This window comes from Nelusetta ayraudi, unplaced genomic scaffold (assembly GCF_046127955.1).
Source record: "Nelusetta ayraudi isolate G7.1 ecotype Tasmania unplaced genomic scaffold, CSIRO-AGI_Nayr_v1 ptg000033l, whole genome shotgun sequence".
In the NCBI taxonomy this organism is placed as follows: domain Eukaryota; kingdom Metazoa; phylum Chordata; class Actinopteri; order Tetraodontiformes; family Monacanthidae; genus Nelusetta; species Nelusetta ayraudi.
The window spans coordinates 8,037,957-8,059,279 of NW_027466083.1; the positions used below are offsets into that span (position 1 = coordinate 8,037,957).

At 46.8% G+C, this 21,323-nt stretch overlaps 2 protein-coding genes and 1 non-coding gene across 7 annotated transcripts; 2 read left to right on the top strand and 1 right to left on the bottom strand.

Moving 5' to 3' along the window:
• Positions 1 to 150: 150 nt before the first annotated feature.
• On the bottom strand, positions 151 to 14,317 carry usp28 (ubiquitin specific peptidase 28). Of its 5 annotated transcripts, none has more exons than XM_076032130.1 (26): positions 14,090 to 14,317; positions 12,491 to 12,565; positions 11,960 to 12,080; positions 11,664 to 11,751; positions 11,291 to 11,453; positions 10,178 to 10,264; positions 9,939 to 10,076; positions 9,398 to 9,468; positions 9,213 to 9,286; positions 8,977 to 9,125; positions 8,743 to 8,870; positions 8,515 to 8,610; positions 8,233 to 8,415; positions 7,917 to 8,116; positions 7,427 to 7,497; positions 7,083 to 7,332; positions 6,629 to 6,961; positions 5,757 to 5,911; positions 4,715 to 5,014; positions 4,267 to 4,362; positions 3,582 to 3,760; positions 3,342 to 3,420; positions 3,134 to 3,213; positions 2,299 to 2,422; positions 1,985 to 2,183; positions 151 to 981 (listed from the first exon to the last, which is right to left on the bottom strand). In XM_076032130.1, the coding sequence occupies exons 1-26, from the start codon at positions 14,132 to 14,134 to the stop codon at positions 806 to 808; spliced, it is 3,660 nt and encodes a 1,219-aa protein (XP_075888245.1). In that variant the 5' UTR covers positions 14,135 to 14,317; the 3' UTR covers positions 151 to 805. The 5 variants fall into 5 exon arrangements, with proteins under 5 accessions (XP_075888245.1, XP_075888246.1, XP_075888244.1 ...); XM_076032131.1 differs by having other exon boundaries at positions 5,757 to 5,908; positions 9,213 to 9,289; XM_076032129.1 differs by having other exon boundaries at positions 9,213 to 9,289.
• trnav-uac (transfer RNA valine (anticodon UAC)) lies at positions 9,585 to 9,657 on the top strand. Its single transcript has one exon. It is a non-coding gene; the product is annotated as a tRNA-Val (tRNA).
• A 1,173-nt stretch (positions 14,318 to 15,490) lies between the features above and the next one.
• Positions 15,491 to 21,126, top strand: htr3b (5-hydroxytryptamine (serotonin) receptor 3B; the record flags this gene model as incomplete). Its single annotated transcript, XM_076032171.1, has 8 exons — positions 15,491 to 15,658; positions 15,941 to 15,985; positions 16,074 to 16,183; positions 17,263 to 17,432; positions 17,793 to 17,950; positions 19,355 to 19,565; positions 19,710 to 19,919; positions 20,443 to 21,126. Coding segments are annotated over 8 exons (1,338 nt in total), but the record flags the coding sequence as incomplete, so codon positions are not given.
• Between the last annotated feature and the right edge of the window lie 197 nt (positions 21,127 to 21,323).

The following is a 21,323-nucleotide window of genomic DNA, read 5'->3' on the forward strand; positions in this document are numbered from 1 at the left end:
GCAGCTCTGCCAACCACGACCGCTCTCAGTTTCAACATGGGACTGAAAATACAGAACCGAGTATGTTTTGTTTTGTTGTTTGTTTTAATAATTAATTGAGCAAAGTTGCCAAAGTCGAGTCTGCGAAGAAAGACAAAGAACTCTGAAGAGTTGGTATGAGTAGAACCTTTAAAAGAGGAAGAAAGTTACAATACTTGAACACAGTGTTTGAAGACAATCAGAACACCCTGCTGTCACTACTTCCATCACACAGACCCATCTAGTGCCACCTTACATGTGCAATTTCCAGTCATCTGCTCAGGAAAAAACATATACAGTAATATAAAACATAAAAAAACCCCACAATGAACAATATTTATTAACTGTACACATCTTGTGTCCACCACCCCTCAGCCTTGTATGAAGGCATGTTTGTGCACTACAATGTTTAGCAACACACCCTGGCAGCACAACTTGGTGAATCTCTTTGACTGTTCAACAGTGTAGACGTGGCGCCATGAGTGGAGTCTCAGTCGCAGGAGAACCAGGGAGTTTGAAACTATTATCACAGAGAAGAAAAAGCTCTTCACACTCTTTTATGCGTAAGCTGCTGCCACGGCTCTGACGCCAGTGTGGCATTTCTACAGGTGATGGTGTCACAGCCCAGTCACAGGGAGGCCACGCTACTGTGAAACATCAAAGTGAAAAGAATGGGTGGAGCTAAACCAACAGGTAACGCATCATTTGTGAGTAGTGAGCTCCCAACGACACACCAGGCCGACGGCGACGGCTCCTTGACGTTTTGCGCGACGTTTCCTCGAGGACTTTACTTCACGGCCACCACTGAGGTGTTGTGGATGGACTTCATGACGGCGGCCAGGCGGCTGCACAGGTCGTGGGCCTGGCTGACGTGCACTTTGGGCGGGTCTTTGAGGATCACCGTGTCCGCGGAGCCGTCCAGAACTCTGGGCAGGAACTCCCCCAGCTTCACCTGCAAGGAGTCTGAAAAGGGGCGGAGCACAAGTGCATGGGTGGATTTCAGTGGAAACGTTGCTTGATGAACTGTTTGCCTGTGAGGGATGATTACATCGATCGTCCCCAAGAATTTAAAAAGCACACAACATAAAAACTCAAACGCCTCACATTCCGCCCGTCAGCTGCCTGCGTATCAAGACACACATAATATCAGCACAGGCAATACAGTGGCGCAGTGGTTAGCACTGCCACCTCCCAGCAAGAAGGTCGTGGGTTCGACTCCAGGCCTGGGAGCTTTCTGTGTGGAATTTGCAAATGGGATCTGGCTCTGTTCAGACTGGGCCACATTATTGACCCATCTGACAGGTTGCTGTAGCAACGATGTCGGAGCGGAGGCGTCGTCCAGCGTAGCGTGCAGTGTGTGACGTCATATCATTGCGACAGCGGCACTTGTTGCGCTACATGGCCTGGAGCTTGGCTTGAATGGAGCTACAGTGTCTCCCCACACACTGATGAGCCAATGAGTTTCCTCCTCTGTCCAGGGACTGCTGCTTTCTACTGCTTCTCTCTGCTCCATTACGTTACAGCTCTGCACCTGGAATGGCGCCCTCTGGTGGCCCTCTCTGGTCTGGCCGAAACCCATCGGTGTGTTTGGAGCTGTTCACACTGAGACACATCTGTCCAAATGCCATTTGAAACTACCTCCCGAAGGTGGTTTCAATCCCTTCAGCAAAAATCAGATTTCATGTGATTTGTGACTGTGCAGACTAGACGAGAGCCATCCGGTTTCAATCTGGATGGGCTAAAAATCGGATTTTGGCTGGCAGTCTGAACGAGGCTTATGTGGCCCTGCCATGAACTGGCTACTTGTCGCGGGTGTCGCCCTGCCTTCGCCCTATGACAGCTGAGAGAGGCTCCAGCAGACCCCCACGACCCTGAGCTCGGGAAGAAGCGGGCATTGAAAATGGATGGATGATAAACAGACGCAACGTTGCCGAGGATCTTGAAGCCGGCTACTGCTGACTCTCACCGTCCATGTCTTGGCTAAGGCAGCAGCACCAGTGGTTGCGAATGCTCTCCATGGCGTCCTGGTCCTCCTGACACAGGGCCTGCTCACGGCTCATCAGGTGCAGGCAGGGGATGACCACCTCGTCCATGATGGCCGTGCCTTCCTCCACGCTGCTCTCCGCGCCGCTGCAGAACAGACGCGACGCGCTCTCGTTCAGGGCCTGCGTGGTGGACGGAGAGAGAAAGAGGAGGAGGTGAGTCCGTCGCCTCCTGACGTGTGTGTGTGTGTGTGTGTGTGTGTGTGTTCCTGCCGAAGCGAGGTGCCGCCGGACTCACAGTGAGACACTTCCTCCTGTAGACGGCAATGACCGACTGCTCCATGCCTCGTTTCTCCCCGTTCTTCAGCAGGGTGGCGTTGGTCTCGTAGGCGTGAGCCAGGTAGGTCAGCGCCTCCCGCATCCTGCAGGGCACACACACACACGCACACGCACACACACACACACACACACACACAGAATAATCTTTTGTATCAGGCTTGACCACTGGTGTGATGCATTTTAAGTCGGAAAAAGTGGAAGTAGTTCAGAATTTCAAACAAATTAGACCTCTTTTAACAACCGGTGCCGCTAAGGCGTCTTAAAACCTTGTCAGTCCATCACAGGTGAATGGAACAAGTTACCCATTAATATTAGAGAGTGTCTGAATTTTAGAACTTTTAAAGCACAACTTACAGACTGGATATTAGACAAACTTGTGAGCACCTGTAACCAACTTTAATCTGGGTCAATCTTGTGTGTGCAATAGTGTAGCTACGCAAGTATTATATGCGAATGTTTATGGCCGATACGTGTGCAAGAATGTAGATATCGTCATTATGTGTGAATGTCTATGGACTTTTTTTTAATTTTTTTATGTCAATTGTTGTATTGTCTTGGGGACTACGGATGAAATTTAGCAGCAGTGCTAAGTCCGGCATATTTACAGTGAGAACTCATGTACTCAGTGTTCATCAATACGCACTGTTTGTAACTAAATAAAGTTACAAAAAAAAATAATAATAAAAAAAATACAAATAAAGTTTGATTTGATTAATGCAGTCTTATAAGGACACTACGTGATAATCGGCAACCTCACCGGTGGAAAGGTGCCGCTGGAGAAAACGTACACCTACTTGCCATGCTGGTAGTGCTCCAGCCCAGTGAGCAGGTAGACAAACACCGTCCTGAAAAGCCTGTAGTCGTCATGCCATTGCTGTGGACGAGCGCAAAGGACAGTCGTCAATAACTTCACACAGCAGTGCCGTTAACACCGGAGAGAACCACGTCCGTGAGAGTTCTATTGTTCAAAACAAAGGCAGAAGCTGCTGTGTGAGACAGCACCAGGTACTCATCCATGTCCATGTCGTCTGGTTTGATGAGTCGCAGCTTGGACCGGGCCTCCCTCATTATACTGATGGCCCTGTGGGTGCAGGAATAGACGCAGTCTCTGCTCTGTCCACCAGATGGCAGCGTAAACACGTTGCTCGATCCCTTCGTCACGTCTTTGTGTTGCGGTAGAAGACTAATGCGCCACCGTTTTTACTTTACTGCCGTTAAACATTTTCTGTCAGGAGTGTGTACCTCTCGTCGAAGCTCAGGTTGCGGTCGGTGAACTGTTCCAGCAGCGTCCTCTCGATGATGCGTTTAGGGGCTTTGTTCTGAAAGAAATAGACAAGGGCGTGCTGCAGGCGGGCGTCCTCCTGCGGCGTGGCCTCCTCCTGGGAGAGCTCGTGCAAGCGAGAGTACTCCTCGTGGAAAGCCTGACAGAGGGAGATGAATGGGGGGGCAGTTTTGACTATGGTCAAAACTGCATGTATTCGTGCAGTTTTGACCATAGTAAAAAAAAAAAGAAAAAAAAAGAAGAAGAATTGATCTCTGTGATGGAAAAAGATTTAGTTTGTGCTCGACTGCACCGTCTGAATATAAATCAAAAGGAATGTGAAACATAAAATGGACGAGATCGGGTTGGTTGTTGTGGCGCTTTATTGTGCCACGCGACTGTTTTTCATTCATGGCCAAATCATGATATTTTAAATAGAGTAATTATTGTAATAATGAGCGTTTATGCAGGTAGCTTTACAGGAACATTAGCCGATTTATTAACCCTACACAACAAAACTTGCTTCATCTTTAGTTGATGCAAACTCTATTTGAAAGAATGAGAAACAATGAAATATTCTTACATCTTCACGCACACGGTTTTAATTTCAGTGTAAAAAAAAAAGAAGAAAAAAAGCACATTGTCAGCCTGTTAAAAAACACGTACCCTAATTAGGCCAGCCTCAGGTCCCTCAGTGTCAAAAGTTTGCCTGGCCTTGGCGATGGCCAGAATGATGCCCTGCATTGCCGGAGTCAGCATCATCTGGGATAGAGCACCAACAAAGAACAAAGATTTTTTTTCTAAAGCTTTTTCAAACCCGACTAGAAGGTTTATTTCAAGAGGCTGCTGCCAACTGCCAGAGCTGTGATGATATTTCTACTGCAACGAAACACTATAGTTGAAATGAGAACTTTTAAATGCTTCCAAAAGGCAGCAGGGGGCGCCAAATCACTTACCAAGAGGAAGAAAAGTCAGAGACGCTAAACACTAAATCTTGAGATTGATTCAAGATATTGTTACTGTTTTACCATCAGGGGGTGGACGTGTTTATTTAAATGTATTGTTAACTTTAGACTTTTGGGTAAAACTGTGTGTTATCATATTCTCCACTCACCTCTTCGTTGTATCCGTCAGCATCAGCTCTCACCATGATTCGGCCCACGTTGGGGATCTCCACCTCCGATACTTCGTTCTCAGTCTGTCGCCGTCGACCCCTGACCTCCTGCTCCTGCTGCTGCGCCTCCTCGCCACGCTGCTCCACCTCATGCTCGGCGGCACCTTCCTCGGTCGCATCACAGGCGTCATCGGACGTGCCCTCGTTTGGAGGGCTGGAGTCGGTTGCTTGCGTGCTGTCGGTCTCCTTGTGGGGATCGGAAGGTTCCTCGTTGTTAACGTCTTCCTCTGGCTGAGGAGTCTGAAAGGATGAGAGAAAGAGCAGCATGTTACTAATAAAATCTGCAATCCAAACATTACCTGTTGCTCTTCTTCCTTGTAGGGAATCCGATCGCCTTGCAGAAATCCGGGCACGCATTGGAAGCCAACACCTGCTGAGTTTAGCTAAAGCAGCGCTACATGGGTTGGATGGGTGCTGTTGTGAAGTCCCCAATGGTTGCTAGTCTCCAGCGTTAGGCTGGCTAAGGTCAGGAGTGTCAGTTGAAAGACACCAAGCACGGTTAAAGCTGAAGTCGAGAAGCAAAATGTCCCCTAGTCGCCACTATAAATGTGAACAAAATAACAAAAGCAATCTCTTTCATCAGTGATGAACAGCAACACTGTCTGTTTACAGATTTAAAATCTGGAACATGAAAAGCAGAAAAATAAACAAAACGCATTTAACATTTGACGGCGAGTGACTGTATATTACCTGGAGTATTTCAAGTTTTCCAACTTCAATCTGAAATAAGTATGAGTCAAATGTATCTGACCTTTGTCAGGCTCTATCTACTATTTATACCCCTAACATTGTTGTTGGGCCTGCAGTTGGCTCCCACTGCAGCACACTGTGTTGCAAAGGAAAGCTCCTTCACAACGCCGCTGCTCCGGATCTTCATCACTATGTTAAGTGGCAAAATGGAATCCTGACCCAGATGTACCAGGGTTTATTTTTATAGCCCGGGATGTCTGACCTACATCGGACAGACGGAGAAGTGGCGCACCTGACTCTGAAGTTCCCCCTCAGCTGTGGCGGCGCTCTGGCCGAGGACCAGCGTGTCGGTGACCGCCGCGCTGCTGCCCTCGTCTGGCCCGCTGCCAGAGCTCTGTGGCGGAGGAGGGGGTGACGGAGGCTGGGGGGGCATTACCTCCGGTTCTTCTGGTAGGGGCGTGGGGTTGGGTTGAGGGGGTTAAAAATAGTAGAGAGAGGCAGCAACTTTTACTTAAATGATATCCTTTGGCAACGCCAAAGAGCACAGTATAACATAAAACCTCCTGCAAGGCAACATATTTGAGCCAGACCTCCATCTAATCAACAGAGCCGGACTCTCTGGGACCAGAGGGACCCATAAAAACAGGCCTCTTCCTACCGACATCCTATATTCAGCACTGGGTCATGTTTTCCAAAGCACATCATCGCTGAAAGATCCAATTTGACTCAGCTATGCCCAGCCTGCCCTCGTTTGGTTTTAGATATTGAAAAATTACGTGAAAAACGCTGTCTGCTGCAGCCATCAGTTCCAATCTTAAAAAAATTCAATTAAATTAAAAGTATGATTAAAGTGAAAAAAATGATTAAAGTGATTTTAAGTGATTAAAAAAAACTAAAAAAAAAAACTCCAGAGCTGTATTTGAGTATTGACACATAAAACAGAGCATCTGTGATGTGTGTTGACCTCACTGTGTGTTTCTTTACCTCTCAGCATCAACTCTACACAGACATTTGTTAACACAGAAACCACTTTTCATGTCTGGCTCCAAAACATCATTTCTGTCATTTATTTGGATTTCAAATCCTGAGTAGAAAACAACACGAGCTGAGCCATTCAAGACAAACATCTGTACATGTGTGACAAATATTTCTCTCCACACCCACCTCGATGCTCCTCTGTGGGCTCGTCCTTCGACTCCTTCTCTGCTCCTGGCTCAGCTTCTGGAGAAGCTCTGGCCTGCTCAGGCTGGTCGGTGGACGGCCCAGACTGGGGCGCTGGCTCCACCGCAGGCTGCTGTGCGTTGTCTGGGTCCGGGTTCGGGGCCTCTCTGGCGGTCGTGGACTCACCCTGTGGAGCTGCGGTCTGGCAGAACTGCTCCTCCCATTCGCTGAGCTCCTGCTGGAACCAGCGGTTGTCTTCGTGGACGTAGCGCCTGAGGACCGGCGGCAAGGAGTCCATACCTCGGAGCACCTGGCCCGTCTCGTCGTCCGTGTCGTCTGGGAGGCAGGGAGGAGGTGACAATGTGTGAATTCCCCCCTGCGTCCTATCATTAGAACGCTTTAATTTGCAAATAGAAGAAGGCAATGCCGGCAGAAAAGCTGGACGACCCAGGCAGACCTGTGATCAGGTGGGGCAGCCGGTCGTCGATGTACATCAGGCAGTAGGCGCTGGCGTTGGTCATGCCCCCGAACGAGTCTCTCTCCAGTTCCTCCCACGACGACTCTGTGATGCAGACGTCGTTGTACTTCATCCAGCGCTGGTTGGCGTGGTCGTAGATGTAAGCCCAGTAGTGACCCGCCGACGCCTGGCCTTCGTGCACCAGCACCGCGTGGAGTCTGTAAGGTACCTGCGGGGAAGGAGGACGGCACTAGAACCCAACCGTAAAGGTCCTGAAATTTGTGATTGAGTCATTTTTTGGAGTTTTTTTTTTTTTTTTAAATACGCCTGTGTGTGTGATTTACCTGACAGAGGCTGTTGTCTGAGTAGATGCCCTCCAGCATGTGAGAGTGCCTGTCAATGTTGGCCTTTAGCTCTGCAGCAACGACACGGTCAGAAAACAAAAGGAGAAGCTCAGGGAAAATGTCAAAATAACACAATGGGATTTATGTGTCTATGCATTTATCACAAGAGAACGTGTTAGCATGCAGCTCAGCAGCCACATTTCACAAGCCAGCAGTAGCTTCACACCTAAGAGCTCCCTACCTTCTTTTTTTTTTTTACTCAAAAAAAAAAAAAATCTTTTACTCAAAAACCAAAAAATTGATCTGAATAATTGAATTAAGTTCATTCTGTCTTTTCTTACAAATGATCTCGTTGGTTCTTTTAACTCACCTTAAAATCTATGCCTGAGATAAAAGAACCAAATTGATCTGGCCGTATTCCGACTGCTTGAAAAATTCAAGGATTTAATAATTATCTCTTAAAAATTCAGACTTGAACTCTCAGGGTTACCACTGATGTCGTTCTCCACTTCTGTCCTCCAGCGCTGCAGGCAGGTCTTCAGTGAGTGCAGCTCCTCGTCGCTGACGCTGTGCGGGGCCGGCTGGGGCGAGCAGTCAACTGGGGGTCGGCACTGTGTGAAGGGCTTGTGTATTGGCGTCCGCTGGCAACTGGAAACCAGACCCTCGGAGGAATCTGCGTCTTCAGGTTTACTGACGAGAACAAAGAACTAATGATTGGAGAGAACTGGCGGAACTGTTATCCCGTAGGTTTGAGTGATAAACTCTGAGTGAAATGAGAGGCCGTGACCTCGAGAATAACGTCCAACCTGTTGTCTTCGGGGACGTCATTCTCGCTGGGCGGCTGGCTGCACGGAGTCGGTGAGGATGAATTGGGTCTCAGGTCGTCTGCTGGAGAAACACTGCTGGGTTTGGTGGTAGCAAACTCCAGCACGAACTGCAGCATGTCCGCCAGGGGATATTTGGCCGGGCCCGAGCCGTAGTTCCTGTAGCTGTGAAGACATTGAAAACACAGTCGACACTCGAGACTTGTCGCCTGAGTGTGGGGAAGTTTATCAGCTCACTTTCTCAGGCACAAAGGCCAAACGCACCATTCCAGTTTCTGTTGAAGGGCTGCCAGTTGCTCCTTGAGTTTTTTGACTTCTCCTCTCCTTTCATTGGTCTGCTTTATGTTTCTGTGCAGATATCTATTGATAAAAGGGAAAAGGCCATGTTAATGAAGAACATCTGTGTACTCTAAGGCACTCAATGTCAACATTAACACCCAATTTGTCATCAAAACTGCATTTTTACGTGCTTAAAAGCGGCCCAAGCCCCACCTGTCCATGTAAATGACTGGTGGGAACTCCAGCTTCTTGTGTATCTTCTCAGGGCGGCCAAGCTGGGTGTTGAACTCAAACCTGGAAAGCTCAAACGTCAAGACCGGTGGTAACTTTTTGAACCATCTCTGCAGAAAAAACAAAAATGATGGAAGAATATAACTGAATCAGTGACACACGCACACAACTAATCTGATCTGCACAAATGAAACAGATCTCCTTAGATTTGCTCACCTCGCGGCCAGATGTGACACTGGGCTCTGAGTGCAGCAACTCAATCTCCTTCTCCACCATGGCTCCTTCCAGACATTCATCCAGGTTGTTGAATCCATTCACCTGCAGGGGGTACTGACCGAACTGCTCGATGTTGCACAGAACCTTCCCTGAGCAGAGTGATGGAGAAGTGAGAGGCCGGCGGGTGGAACACACACTGAAATTTACAGTGACAAAAGCCCAGATGAAACTTGTACCTTCGTGTTTTCTCTCTGTCACAAAGGTGCCATAAAAAAGCTGCACCATGGGATTCTTCTGTTTGTCCTCTGCGCTGCTGAAAGTAAGAGAGATCTTAATATTGCCATGTTTCGTGGGTGTAAAACAAAACAATGGCAGAAGAGTAACCCATGTGTGCATGGGATGAATTTGCAGCAGGACCTACTTTCCATTGGCAGCCAGCTGGAAGGCATCCTCGAGCCAGTCGAGCAGTTTGTGGGAAAACTCGCTGACATCCTGACAACAAGGAGACCGAGAACACCAGAAAAACAAACACTGCAGATGTCAAAACAAGTTGGTCAACCACAACGCATGTAATGCAGAATTGACTTTGAAAGCTGCTTCCTTCTACGGGTTCCATAGTGTAGTGGTTATCACGTCTGCTTTACACGCAGAAGGTCCTGGGTTCAAGCCCCAGTGGAACCATCATGAATTTAATCTTCTTGACACTGGAAAACATCAAACTTCTATACTATATTGTGGTAGTTGAATTGCAAAACCTGATTGGTCCACTAGTTGGGTCTGGTAAGGTGCAGGTGAGGCGATATGCATATGCAATGATTGAGTTTGCTTCTTTAGCAGCTCGATTGATGACTGAAATGCGCCTTTTTCATCAGAATCAAACTGAGCTGGCGAATGCTCAGCAGTTATAATTAGCGCAAACGATAAGGCGGGATTTTCCTGTCAACTTCTACAGTTTGTCGCACCTGTTGGGCCTCGGTGGTCCTGAACGCATCTCGCAGCAACTCCACAGCTGCAGAGGGGTCCACAAACCTGCGGGTGGAGCCGACCATGAGGGCGAAGAGGCAGCGCAGCTCCTGCATGAAAGCTACGTTCCTCTTGTCCTGTGATAAAAGAGCCAAACTTCACCCCACGCCCTTATGTTCACGATAAAGAAGACTGCAGACCAAAGGCGCCGTGACCGTGTGGGCGTGGCCTCACTCACAGAGTGGCTCTTGCACTTCTCGAGGACTCGTTCGGACAGATGGTAGTTGAGAAGAAGCCTCCTGAACACAGGCAGATGGAACAGCGACTGCAGCAGGACAGCGAGAGGGGAGGTACAGCAAAAAGAACGCTATCCTGTGATTTCACAGATAGAGAGTAGAATCACAAGACAAGTAACTTAAAAAAAAAAAATCCATAAAGTTCCTTGGTCATTGTGGAATCCTGTCCCGTCTCAATCACAACAGGGGTTTAAAGCAGTTAAACAAAAACTCTACGAGATGCTTATTAATGATAAACTAAATACATTAATGCACTCACATAATCTCTTGGGTCATGTGATTGTGGTGCACCATGAGAGAGCACTTATGAACATGTCAATACACATCACTATCTGAGCAGGCAATTGAATTATGGCTTATCTCAGCTTTACGGTAATTTGTACCAATGAAATATGAGCCTCTGACTGAGCGACTCAACTACAATCTGGGCGCACGCTTCATGTTTTTCCAGATTAATGTTTTCCGGCTCCATTGAATTTTGCATCAATTAGTATTGCAAAAAAGACACACACAATATAATTTACATACCATTTATATTCAAACAATTTCCCCACTTTTTTATCATGATGCTCGACCTTCAGGGACTTTGACACTTAATGTGGAAAATGATCTGAGTGCAGGCCAGTAAGCACCGCCTCCTCTCCCTCCATCACTGCATTATCACGCGCTCCGCTCCTTGGTCATCTGCAGAGCCGCAGCGTCTCAGCGAGAGCTCTGGTTTCTGTTTAACCTGCTGATTAGCCTGATTCAATACACTTCAGAGCGGCCCTGTAATAGAATTAGCAGCTTACGGACGTGCCGGAATATGTCTGCACCTTTCTACTTTTCTCCCTGTGTTTTCCAGGATCCATTAACACGTGACCCTGTAGCTCACACACGGTTGGAGCTGGTCTTCCAAACACGCAAACAGTCAACCTTCAGTCAACCTTCAGTCAACCTTCCAAACAAGGTCGGGCAGCTAAACCCTAGTGCCTCTGAAATCCTGAATACAGTTATTCATATGAATGTGTTTGGAAAGATAAAAAAAAAAACAACTTAATACTGCTGCTTCCCACCTGGATGACGGCGCTGAACCAGCAGGTGTTTCCCACATTGCGGATGCCGACGGGCCAGTCGTCCTGTCGGATCCAGTCTGCCGGGCTGCACATCTCTGTCTGGACCTCACATCTCTTCCTCTTCATCCTCGCTGCGTTCTCTTCGGCGCTGATCTCCAGGCACCTGGAGCACAGTGCAGTCCCAGTTAGAAAGCAGTGGCATCTCATGTCAGGTTTTAAATGTATTCATTGTTAAATCCTACATCTTCCAAAGGATGGATAAGAGGCGCTTGACGTAAACTCATTCTTAATGAGCCAGGCATGAAGATCATAATGATGATAACGATAATCCATCACACCACAACTGGCAGCACTACATTAGGTTCTCCTGTACCTGTGAAACTCTCTTTCCTCATCCTGGGCATTGTGTGACTCCTGCAGGCTGAGCTCTATCGCAGCCTGTAGCTCATCTTTAGGAAGTCCTGAGGAACCAGGAAAAAAACATCTCAGACTGAAACAGTTCACAAATGAGTGTACGAGCCAGTGAGAAGGCTAATAAGACTAATAATATGGGCAAATTGGAAGTTAAAATGGTCAATTACTTGCTGTTCTATCCACACCAAGACGTGAAAAATGCAGTAGTTGACAAGTTTGCAAGCATGAAATGAATGTGTTTTGTGTCAAGTGTACCACTCTGGCCCTCCCAGGTCTCTCCAGAGGCTGCTGGCTGCTGGGGGTCTCCAGGATCATGGACCTGTTGGGGCTGGCTGGTCAACAGTCCCACGGCATGTCCAATGTCTCCCCGGCTGGCCTTGGGACACAGGACACATGGACAAGATCGGAACTGGCACTGACGACTGGTGACTAATGGCTGCAAAAGAGCCGCAGGAACTTCCAGTCCAGTAAACATGTTTTCATTATTGGAGCAGTGGAGGATCACATTTCATTTTGACAACATTTGATGACAGTGAAGTGAAGAGCGACGCCAATAATCTTTGACACACTTCAAGCGATCGTGGTGGACTTACAACAGTGTTGGGATTGTATGTTTGTGTGAGCAACAAAATGACATGTGCTCACCCTCAAGCAGCGTACATATCAGTCTGTGTTTCATAAAGTCTCACCGGTATCTTGAGGGCAGGACTGTCTAATGACAACGTAGAGAACACATTGCTTTGTTTCTGAACCTTTAACACTGTCTCTGGCTATCTTGGTGCTTACATTCAGGGCCTTGTAGAGAGTCTCGGGGTCCTGGATGCCAGTGATCTCCCTCAGCTGGTTGATCAGCATTTCACTCTGCTGAGAGAATGGATTTGGTTAAAGTGGAGGACATCCTGCTGCAACGTTTTGCAAGGCCTGTTAGAAAAAACAAGTACTTGAGGCAGGGTGGGCCGTGTTCGTCACTGCGTAGCAAAACACTTCTCGTACTATTATTGGTCTGTAAGCTACAACCAACTTGACATCATTTAAGTGTGCTGCGTACATCCAAAGCTGCTGCAAGACTCTCTCAATCCAACAACCAATCAGTGAGTCTTCCTCTTCCTGCCACCGCCTGGCTTTCATCTTTTTTGTGTGGTCACATTCTGGAATGGCCACCGCAGGACGTGGCAGCGATCGTTCAATCCCAACAGGCCCTCGCCTCCACACAAAAGGCAGTTTCAAACAAACCCCGGCCGGCCGTCACACCGATGCAGACACTGGATAAGAATTACATTTATAAGTTTGCTGATTTAGACGCACCATATTAAGCCGGTTAGCAACAGCAGGTGGGAGGAAGGGTCAACATGCGGCTCCCTGACTTGCCCGCATACGCACACACACACACACACACACACACACACACACACACACACACACACACACAGCTGAGAGCAAGGCGACCAGACATATATGGCTTCCTGCAGGCTATCTGAGACCTCCTCAGTTGGCCTCTATTTTCGGTCGCTGACATGGATAGCACTGGCTTCTGTTTATCATTCCACTCACCATGCCACAGGACTTGAGTGACAAAGGCACTGGGTGTCTCGCTCTCTCTTTCTCTCTCAAACGCACACGCACACACACGCACACACACACACACACACGCACGCACACGCACGCACACACACACACACACACACACACACACTCCTAATTGTGAAAACAAGGCAACTAAAAACATTTTGATTTTTTTTCTTTCTGAAATTGTTACTGACACAGTTAGTGATACAGTGACATTTCTTTTTAGCAATGACATTTCAACATTAGCGCTTCAACAGTGAAATTAGCACGCGTCCTGACTGTTCAGACTGATAACAACAGCATCACTGAGTCAAGTTTTAATGTCACACTACAAAAAAAAAAAAAAAAATACACACTTGAGGAGGAATTTGTCTTTTTTTCTTTATACCAACCTACTTACCTAACACTGAGACAGTGCAATACAATGGGCGGATTTTTAATCGAATGCAAAGCTATTCATTTTCTCCCCAGCTAACCATTCCTCAATAAGCAGCAAGTCACAGCTAATCAACGGCGAACCAACAGGCTATTTTTACATCCACAATAGGAAGAATCTGTATTCATTTAAAGAGGCCTTTATTGTCATTCATTTTTGTCAAACTGTATTTTTCTATTAAAAAACTGAGTTTTTTTTTTGTTTGTTTGTTTTTTAAATCTCAATCAACCATTTCATTACATTACACAAAGTTTCAAACAAAGCTCAGACGTTTGATCTGAAAGATCAGGCTGACGGCGGTTAGTGGTGACGTTAGTGTTCTCAGGCATTCCGGTGGAAACATCACTCGTTAGAAGTCACAGACGCTCCGTGTTGCCGCTCACCGAGTTCGCAGAGCTTTCTCCATTTTCACCGTGTTCAGTTCTCATCGCAGAAACAAATCCCGGATTTCTAAATTACTCCCGTTTGTCTGGTTTTTCCCCTTAACGTGAGATAACTCGGAGTCCTGAGCCCGCGTCAAGCCGCCTCCATCTGTCACGCGCCGAGAGCGACGGCCGCACAGCTGCGCGCGCTCTTGACTCGTGGAGGGGCACGCGCGTGCCCTGTGTCAGCGGGGGCTCGCGCCGCGCACCTGGCAGGACGGTTTAAATTTAAACTTGTACATGACGCGCGACTCGTTTTAAGTGCGATCTGGTTGACATATTATAGTGTGTGTGTGTGTGTGTGTGTGTGTGTGTGTGTGTGTGTGTGTGTGTGTGTTTACATGTGTCTTCAGTTTTAGTTGACCCCACAGCTTCGTCTTCACAGCAAACTGACAACACTCTCTTACATTTCGTCAAATCAAAAAAATGCTTTCTAAATATGAGACTCATTGTGAGTCGTTGAGGACACGGAAGGAAAAACAATGAGGGCTTCAGTTTGTATCATGAAATATCATGTTTTTTTATTTGGGGTAAAACAAACAAACAAAACAAAACAAAAAGCAGCAACAAAACCTTGCCGGTGAAAGCAGCAGCACAAACCTTTGGGGAGTTTCTCCTCCAGTGAGTTTCATTATTATGTGTATCAGCTTACCAGGGGAGTGGAAAATCGATAGCAGTGCAACCAACATGTCTGTTCTCCCCTCTTCATTGTTCTTCCACTACACTCCAAGCACCACTGCCCCTAAATCTGAGGATTTTATAGCACCAAGGTGGCTGATGGTTTTCATGCAACATCTGGAATCTGGATATTTAGCCAGATGTCTCTGATTTGGCTGTTGCTGCTCTCAGGTAAGAAGATCCTTTTATTGGCTGGAGACTCAAAGCATGAAGCGAGACGTTTATATTTCCACTAGGAAAAAGGAAGAAGCCCACTTGTTAATTGTTTTATAATGTGTTGTTTAATTTGTTTGGAAGAACATCCATACAAATTACTCACTAGTATTAGGGATAATTTCCCTGCAGCTTGGTTTAATTAACTATTGTACTGTAACTATGTACTGTTATTTAAGCATAAACAGTCGGTACCTTTTGTAGTAACTTCAATTCAAGGTCTTTCTTTAAATCATTTAAGGGAAAACTTAGATTTTATTGTTACGATCAAACATTTGCTTGCATTTTACTCGGCAACATCATCATCATTTTTTGCATGCTTGCCACTCTAATATATAATTGTTTTTGCTACCATTCAGTGGATACAGAATATAATATTATGTGTTGAAGACCATAGCTTTAATTCAGCAACATCAAGCAATACATATCCCAGGTGCATGTTCCCCTGCTGCTAAACGCTAATGTTGCCATTTAGCACCTGTGGCTGCATGTTTGCCGGAGAAGCCGAAGAGGTCGGCTCTGAACCAGCTGACCAGGATGCTCCTCAGGAAGTACGACTGTGGAGTTCGACCAGTTCACAACTGGACTTCCCTCACCACCGTCTACATAGACCTCGTTCTGCAGTCTGTCCTTGATGCGGTGGGCGAGTGTTCACACCATACCTCCACACATTAATGTTTTTGTGTCACACAGAGGCATGCTAACCTCATCTACAAATAGATATTCTCTGGTGACTCTAAAGGCCATCATATGACGCATGATGTATATTTTAACAGTTAAAAATGGATCAACTGACATTATTATCTTGTGATTAATACATGCATTTTGTCTGTTTGGACATTAATATACACAAAGAGTCAAGAAAGGTTAGATTCAAAAAAGATTCTTAATTTTCTTTGATCAACATTGCTGTTTTGGCAGGATGGAAAGACCCAGAGCTTAACTACAAGCATTTGGTACAGGCAAGTAGGTGTCTTTCAGTTTCATTCTTTGTTCAGACAACAAACATGACGTACTTTGTTTAATCAAACCTCTTAATATCATCTGTACTGAGGTCTGGACAGACGAGTTCCTGGTTTGGGACCCCGAAGAATTTGACGGCATCAATGAAATCTCCTTGTTGTCCGATGCCATCTGGATACCTGATGTCATCGTGACAGAGTTGTAAGAGATTACTAAAAGAACGCTGGCGCTAGAATGTGAACAAACTGTAAAGTTGACTTTTAGGTTCCAAAAGGAAAACAATGCGTTTTTTTACTTTAGTATGGTGAAATGGGCCTGAATGATGTGAAGTATGCCAGGAGACCGTAACTGACAGTTAAGCTACGGTTACACCGCTTAAACCATCACCCATTATACACCACTATAATGTGCTACGACCAGCTCAGTGGTCTAGCGGTACAGTGTCCGCCCTGAAACTGCTATGTCGTGGGTTCGATCCCCGGCCGGGTCATACCAAAGACTGTAAAAATGGTACCCATTGCCTCCCTGCTTGGCACTCAGTATTTGGGGATGGAATTGGGGGGTTAGATCACCCAATGATTCCCGGGTGCAGCGCTGCAGCTGCCCAACGCTCCCTCAGGGGACGATGGGTCAAATGCGGGGGACGAATTTCGCATCCTTCGGGATGTGACAATCACTGGGACTTTAAGTTACAAAGACATAAAGTGTAATGTTCAAATGCTGTTACAAGGGGAATTCAAAGGTCCAGTGTGAATAAGGAAGTCCGGTTTTTACGGAATCCCGCCTGACATTTTGTCTTCAGGACACTGTCGGTCGTGCATCCTTAAAAAATGGCGGCGGAAGATGGCAGCTAACTGGGAGCAACACCCTTGCTCTGTGTATATTCTTATACATCTGAGAACTGTTCTAAGAGATGGAAAACTAAACTTACTTTTCATGCACTGTGTGTATACACTTTTATTCATGTATTTATGGGAAGTATATTAAACTTTAGCCAACATAAAATAATGAATCAAGCCATATTTTACAGACTCGATACGCTGTCACATGGGAGCGTTGCACTTTGTCCCGCCGTGGTGTCTGTAGCTGACGTAGCTGTCGCTTCTTCTGCAGAACTTTTCTGCACAGGCACACATCGAGTTACGAACATTCCAAACATCTAAAATTCCCCCGCAAGTTATGCAAGACGGCCGTGTTTGCAAACATGTGAACGAGAGCCGTGTCATGTCCGACTGTCACCTCCGCGTCTGCCCCACCTTGTCACATGTGCTCCCCTCCAGTGTCGACGCGGGCAAGTCCCCGCCGATCCCCTACGTCTACGTGAACTCGTCCGGCTCGGTGAGGAACTACCGGCCCATGCAGGTGGCGGTGGCCTGCAGCCTGGAGATGTACGCCTTCCCGTTCGACAAGCAGAACTGCAGCCTCACGTTCCGCAGCTGGCTGCACTCGGGTGGGTTTCCTGCCATGACCAGATGAACACGTGGTTGTCGTAGAAGCTGTTTTAGTACTTGTTTATATAAATAAATGAATAAATAAATGAAATGAGGCCAACCTCTCCCACAAACCAGCTGGGACAACTGATCAAGGTATCGACTGGGAATGGACAAAACCATTAATGAAGGCCAGTGCTGCAAATTATGGGCTAAATTAAATGACTTGCATGGTTAACTCACCAATCACTTAGTCTCCACAACTGTGCCCACACTGACCACTTCAAATTGTTTATTTTACCCATGAAATGACAACTTTAACCGTCTTTCCTCTGTCATTCCCTAGTATCACTTTGTTTTTTTCAACTCTCCCTCCGCAGTCAAAGAAATAGACCTGGCTCTGTGGAGGAGTGCCGAGGCCATTTCTAATGACACGAGGGAGTTCATGAATGATGGGGAGTGGGAACTCTTGTCTATTCCATCGCACTACTGGCAGATGCACCAGGACGACACACATTACGCTCACATCCGCTTTAACGTACGTGGACAGTCTGAGTGGTCTGACAGTTTAACTTTAAAGGAAGTGGGGTGGTGTTGGTTCCTTATGCTACATAGAATCCTGTCTCAATGGCAATATTTTTGAAATGGTGAGATTTTCAAAATGCTAAGGGAAATTGTTTGCTTTTGTAAGGAAAACAACGCAATTTGTAACCGTTTGTCTAATAAGAGCAGATCAAAGAGCCACCTCCCCCGAGTTTTATTCTTACAGATTATTTTAATAAATGTGATCAATGGTTAAAGCATGCTTTACTTTTATTTCATCTTATTTCATTATTTTACTTTCAACAACCAAAACAACCAATTGACTTCTATTTGTAAAGTGCTAAATCACAACCCAGTGCGTCTTAAGGAGCAGCATGAAGCTACACCGGTCAGTAAAATCTTCCCAGAAGGAAGAAACCTAGAGCAGATCCCGACTCCAGAAGGCGGTCATCTGCTTTGGTTGGTTGGGCTGAATAGGAAATACAAAATTGAAGAGAGAGAGATAGTAGCATTCAGAGTGGCAGACTCTGAATACTGCTTCTGAATACTTCTCTGAATAAGACCGCCTATTGATGACTGACACACCTAAACTTCCCCACGAGCTGGGCGAAGGAAAAGTAAAGTTAAGAGCAATTGGCCACGACCTCCACCGGATCGGGCTCGTGAGCTTGACGCTGAGCGCGAGGCGGTTCCTGGTGAGCAGAAAGACAGATAGAGGGGGATGCTGATAGACAGGGGAGGGTGAGCAACCATAATGAGACTGTCTCAGTGGCTGCCTGATCAATGGTCTTCTTGTTAGTTGCAGCCCCCGGAGCCGGTTGCAGGTGGAGAGCAGCGAGGGCAGTTATTTATTCCGTTCGAAGAACGAGGGCTTTTTGGTTGCCGGGCCATTTCATGGCTCACTGAGATATCGGAGAGGCAGCAGCCTCGTTTCGTTGCAGAGAGTAACACATAAAAGGCAAAGATTTCGTAACAGAAAATGCTTCAGTTGATGAGGCTTGAACACACTTTTGACCACACAATGGGCCAAACAAAAAGCAGTGTAAATAAGGTGACATATCAAAGAAGTTCTGCAACAGCAGAAATGTCAACAATGCATACGATGCATGTTTGGAGAATGCAAATGGGGCGCAAAACATTGCTATCGATGATAAATAAATACGATTGATAAAAATTAAAATACAGGACAAACACTGCTCTGCCCTCTTTGAGTATGGAGGATGAGATCGACCAGTTTATGGTAATTTTCACCCCCTGGTGATCAAACACGCAACACCAGACCGGCTTGGTTTCATGGTTGACCTTTTAAGGCAGGTGATACGTACCAGTAAGAATGTTCCAGTCAGACCAGCGAGTCTGCAGCGACTGCATTTTTTCACTGCACTCATCCCACCTTCAGGTGCTGATCCGCCGGCGCCCCCTGCTGTACGTGGTGGGGCTCCTGATCCCGAGCATCTTCCTCATGCTGGTGGACGTCACCAGCTTCTACCTGCCTCTCAACAGCAGGACGCGGATTGGCTTCAAGATCAGCATCCTGCTGGGCTACACCCTCTTCAGGGTCAACATCACTGACGAGCTTCCATCCACCGCCACCAGGACGCCGCTCATAGGCAGACAATTTTAATCAATATGTTTCAAGATCAGAAAATGAAAAGAAAGACAATGACAAAACACAACATGTTAATTCACCTATGTCTTTTCTTTTTTTCTTTTTTAAGCACCAAACATTTCTCTTTTCTCCATGGTCCCCGCAGGCGTGTTCTTTGCAGTGTGCATGGCGCTCCTCATGCTCAGCCTCATCAAGTCCATGCTGGTGGTGAAGCTCCTCCACCACGGTGAGAAGGAGGTCAGACAAATGTCAGTGTCTGCCTGCCTGCTGGACAGGTACGGATCAGGCAGCCACGACCTGGCCGACAGTGTGATGACCTCCATCAAGACACTTGACCTGGTCAATGGGTCGGATGGTGAGCTACACGCTGCACGCTGTCGTGCTACTGCAGATCTGCTCTTCCTTAGTGCTACAATTGCATGTTTATTTTGTTTTTTGGTATTTTTCTTGCTTGTAATATCCAAACATTCTAAATGCTTCTTATGCAAGAGGTAAGGGAACCTTTGTACTGGTGAAAAAAGATAATTTTACCTGCTAACCTTATCACACAATGAAGTATGCTAGCATAGTATGGCACAGTACACTGGCTTACTGCACTTATTGTTCCTAATAGGAATCCTTGTTGTTTACTCTTGGAATAATCAGGTGCCTTGTGGGATGGGTTAGATGTTTTTGGGGGAAGATCTGTCAGGAAATCTTGATTTTTGGTCTTCTCAGTAACCAGACTGGGACCAATAAAACCTCTGTGGTTCAGCGGGGGCGCTCTCGCAGGAGAAAAATTGCTCCGCTGTGGTTTCCGGCCCAACCGGAGGCCTCTGGCGATAAGCCCGGCTCCAGTCCTAACCCTGTGTCCTTTAATTTGTTGTCCCTGCTCTCAGACTACCAACTTGAGTCTTCACTGGAGGAGGACCTACTGTCCCTGCCGGAGATCCAGGAAGCTCCACCTCGGCTGGAGTGGCTCCTACAGGAGCTCGCGTCCCTTCGTGAGGCCTTATCACAGGACGACACGGAGTCTTCGGCCCAGGCTGACTGGTTCGCCTTGTGCTCCAAGCTCGACGTCTTCCTGTTCCGCTTTTACCTCTTCGTCCTGGCACTGTACGCTGGCACTCTCCTCCTCCTCTGGGCCAGCTGGAGCTTCGCCTAATCACACAAAACACTTTGTGACCCTTTTCCTGACTCTGTTGCCTCTTCCGTGTGCTTTCCAACGCTGCGTTGGCACGAAGGCAAAGAGCAGTTTGCAGACAGAATATATCTAAAATATTGTATGTGCAAGAGTGATGATGTATTGACCCTGACTGTGCTTTGTTGTTATGTTCCAAATAATGCAGTGGCAAACACAAACTAACCCTTTTAAATAGAGAGAACAATATGTCTGAGTTTGAAAACAAAAACAAACCATTTTCACCATCACAGACAATGCAGGTGTGTCTGGCCGCTGCTGATATGAGTGTATCCAAACAGTATTGTCTGACAGCCAATATTGGATTTGGCTTGAATAGCATTTCTTGCAGTGGAGATCGACTGAGATAGTGTACAATAAAGCGTCTCTCGCTGTGAAAGTCCTCTGTATCGGTGTGATGCTATGATACTCTGTTCTCACTCTAATCTTCATCCTGCTGCCACAGTAGCAGCTCACTTAAACCCGCCAGCAGCTCGACCGCGAGCACCTTCCGCTCCCCGGTGGGCCGGCTAACGGTCCTGACGGAGGTATCAGAAGTGTATCAAAGTGGACCGACCGGGCGGAAAGATCAATATTAAT